A 2,313-nucleotide genomic window follows, 5' to 3' on the forward strand; every position below is an offset into this window, starting at 1 on the left:
TTTAAACATCAACTACGTTAGCTATTCTTCAGTTTTTAATCCATCTTTGTTAACTCAACAATCTACCATTTTTTTTTTTTACTGATGACCATTTCTCCCTCCAAAATGTCATGACACAACTGTCATACAGATAAAACTATTGTAGTGGTTGCAACAGTTTTTTGCATCTTCAATTGAAACAAACACTATCATCTTATGGATGGCCAAATTCATTTTATTTTTATGACGGTTGTACAGGATTCTATATGATAAATAAGAGTTAGTCTAATGCGATAAACCATAATAAATAAGAACTATTAAATAAATTTTTAAACATTACCATAAATAAAAGCAGTCGACAGAAGATCATGTACTCTTTTGACTTCATTGAATGTCGCCCTCCTGGTAGGGAATGGAATGGACCTAACTCTAGGATCGCTCCTGAGCAAGGGAGGATGTGCACCGCCGAAGAGGATTCCTGTGTTACCTCTTCCAACTGCTCGGTAAAATATCATGTCGCATTTAACTATGTCAGGAGCCCAGGCTTTCATTAGGTCTTGAATATGCTAAAGTGAACATATATAAATATATGGTTATATATATTTATAACCAATTATTTTGAATATGGACTCTAGTGATGGGCAGTCGCCCTTAAAACTTTGACCACAGGGGCTACGGGCTACCCTGGAAAACAACTTAAAAACAAGATTTTTTTTTCTTTTAATTTAGACAAGTAATATGTAATATTTAGTCAAATTAAGTTTATTAACCATGTTAATAACTGTTTTTTAACCATGATGTCTACTGTCATCATTTAAGTATGCCATCTGCTGGTACATGAATGATATTGGGTCTCCAAGTGGTTGTGGTCAAAGTGTTAATGCCGATGGCCCATCGCTACAGTTTTATATTCAAATGTTTTTTAACTGAATTAATAAAGATTCAAGAAAGTTATTTATAAATCACAGCATTTTCTATAAAATATTTAGACAATGCGAAATAATCCAAAACGATGTAAAAAAACAATTTTAAACATGTAAAAATATTATTGTATGTGTGTAAAATAAAAGAATATAAAGTTGAATAAATTTATATACTTCAAAAAATAAATATCAATAAATTTGATAATAAAAAAAATTTTAAGGAGTGTAAAAATCCTTTAAAAAAAGTAGAACCCAGAATTATCGTAGCTGGTGGAATGTAGGACAGTACTAAGCATGGTTCCGGACAATCCAAGGTAAAAAGGAGCAGATAGAGCTCTCCCCACTACTTCTGCCACAGCATGTAGTTTGTCTCACCTCTACCAGATTGTGCTAGTGTGAATCTGACTTAATCCATTGTGTTGAGGAATAATGTTTAGTGAAGTTTAGTATATAATTTTGTCTTTATCTTTTATTGAATAATTAACATCTTTACATTTTACATATATATATTGTAATATCCTCTTTTTTAATCAATAGTTTATATTTATATATCAATGACTTTAGTTATGTTTTTATTTTATGTATATCATTTCAGAATTGTTTATTTATTATTTTAAATCAAAAAGCAAGCTAACCAGTTTTTATTGTCTAAAATAAATAAGCTATTCAAAACAAATAAGATGGCGGTGCGCGTCCTTCCGAAATGTTCGTTGAATTTTTTGTGTTGAGATAGATTGAAATTTTTGAACTTTTGTTGTTTCTATACAATAATTATAGAAAAGGAATAATCATCAAGAAGAAATAGAAGAACATAACAATTATAAATAAACTATTTACATCATAAATCATGGCAAATAAAGCAGAGCGATTGTACTACAATCGATTATTTTTGGATTGATCAGTGAAAATTGAAGATAGAAACGGGCACTCTTGATTTGGCTGGCCCGGTGAGAGGACGTCGGTCGGCTAGAAGCGGGAAGCACTGGAAGCCATTGTTAGGAGTTGGACATACCATCATAGACAAGAAGATATCATCAATCATCAATCATCAAAGGAAGATGTGTAATTGGTTAGTTTTGTTACTAACTGGAATTTATTGTATAGCAGGAATCATCGATCATCAAGGTAAGATTGTGTGATTGGTTAGTTTTGTTTCTAACTGGAATTTGTATTTGTAAAATAGCTATTAATTAAGTTAAAGTGCTATTAGTAGTAAAGTGTCGTCTATTTCTGATTGCCTGGAAACCTCCCTGAGAAAAGAGTCTATTATATTATAAAATTTAAATAAAATTCTAAGTTTTTAATTTGAACCCAAGCTATCTTTTATACTTGAAATTAATTAAAACTATTAAAATTCTTTTTATTTCATTTTAAATCTTTTTTTAATTATTACAATATATCTGTCACCCCA

The 2,313-nt window shown here is 30.3% G+C and overlaps 1 protein-coding gene across 1 annotated transcript in view; it reads right to left on the reverse strand.

Moving 5' to 3' along the window:
* Positions 1 to 2,313, reverse strand: part of LOC106680691 (tRNA endonuclease ANKZF1) — a gene marked incomplete in the record, with an annotated part of 22,298 nt that overhangs the window by 17,089 nt on the left and 2,896 nt on the right. Inside the window, 1 exon segment of the mRNA XM_067047398.1 lies at positions 320 to 545. Within this exon segment, the coding sequence (XP_066903499.1) occupies positions 320 to 545 (226 nt within the window).

The sequence above is a fragment of the Halyomorpha halys genome, unplaced genomic scaffold (assembly GCF_000696795.3).
Source record: "Halyomorpha halys isolate HHAL.00 unplaced genomic scaffold, Hhal_1.1 Scaffold278.1, whole genome shotgun sequence".
In the NCBI taxonomy this organism is placed as follows: Eukaryota; Metazoa; Arthropoda; class Insecta; order Hemiptera; family Pentatomidae; genus Halyomorpha; species Halyomorpha halys.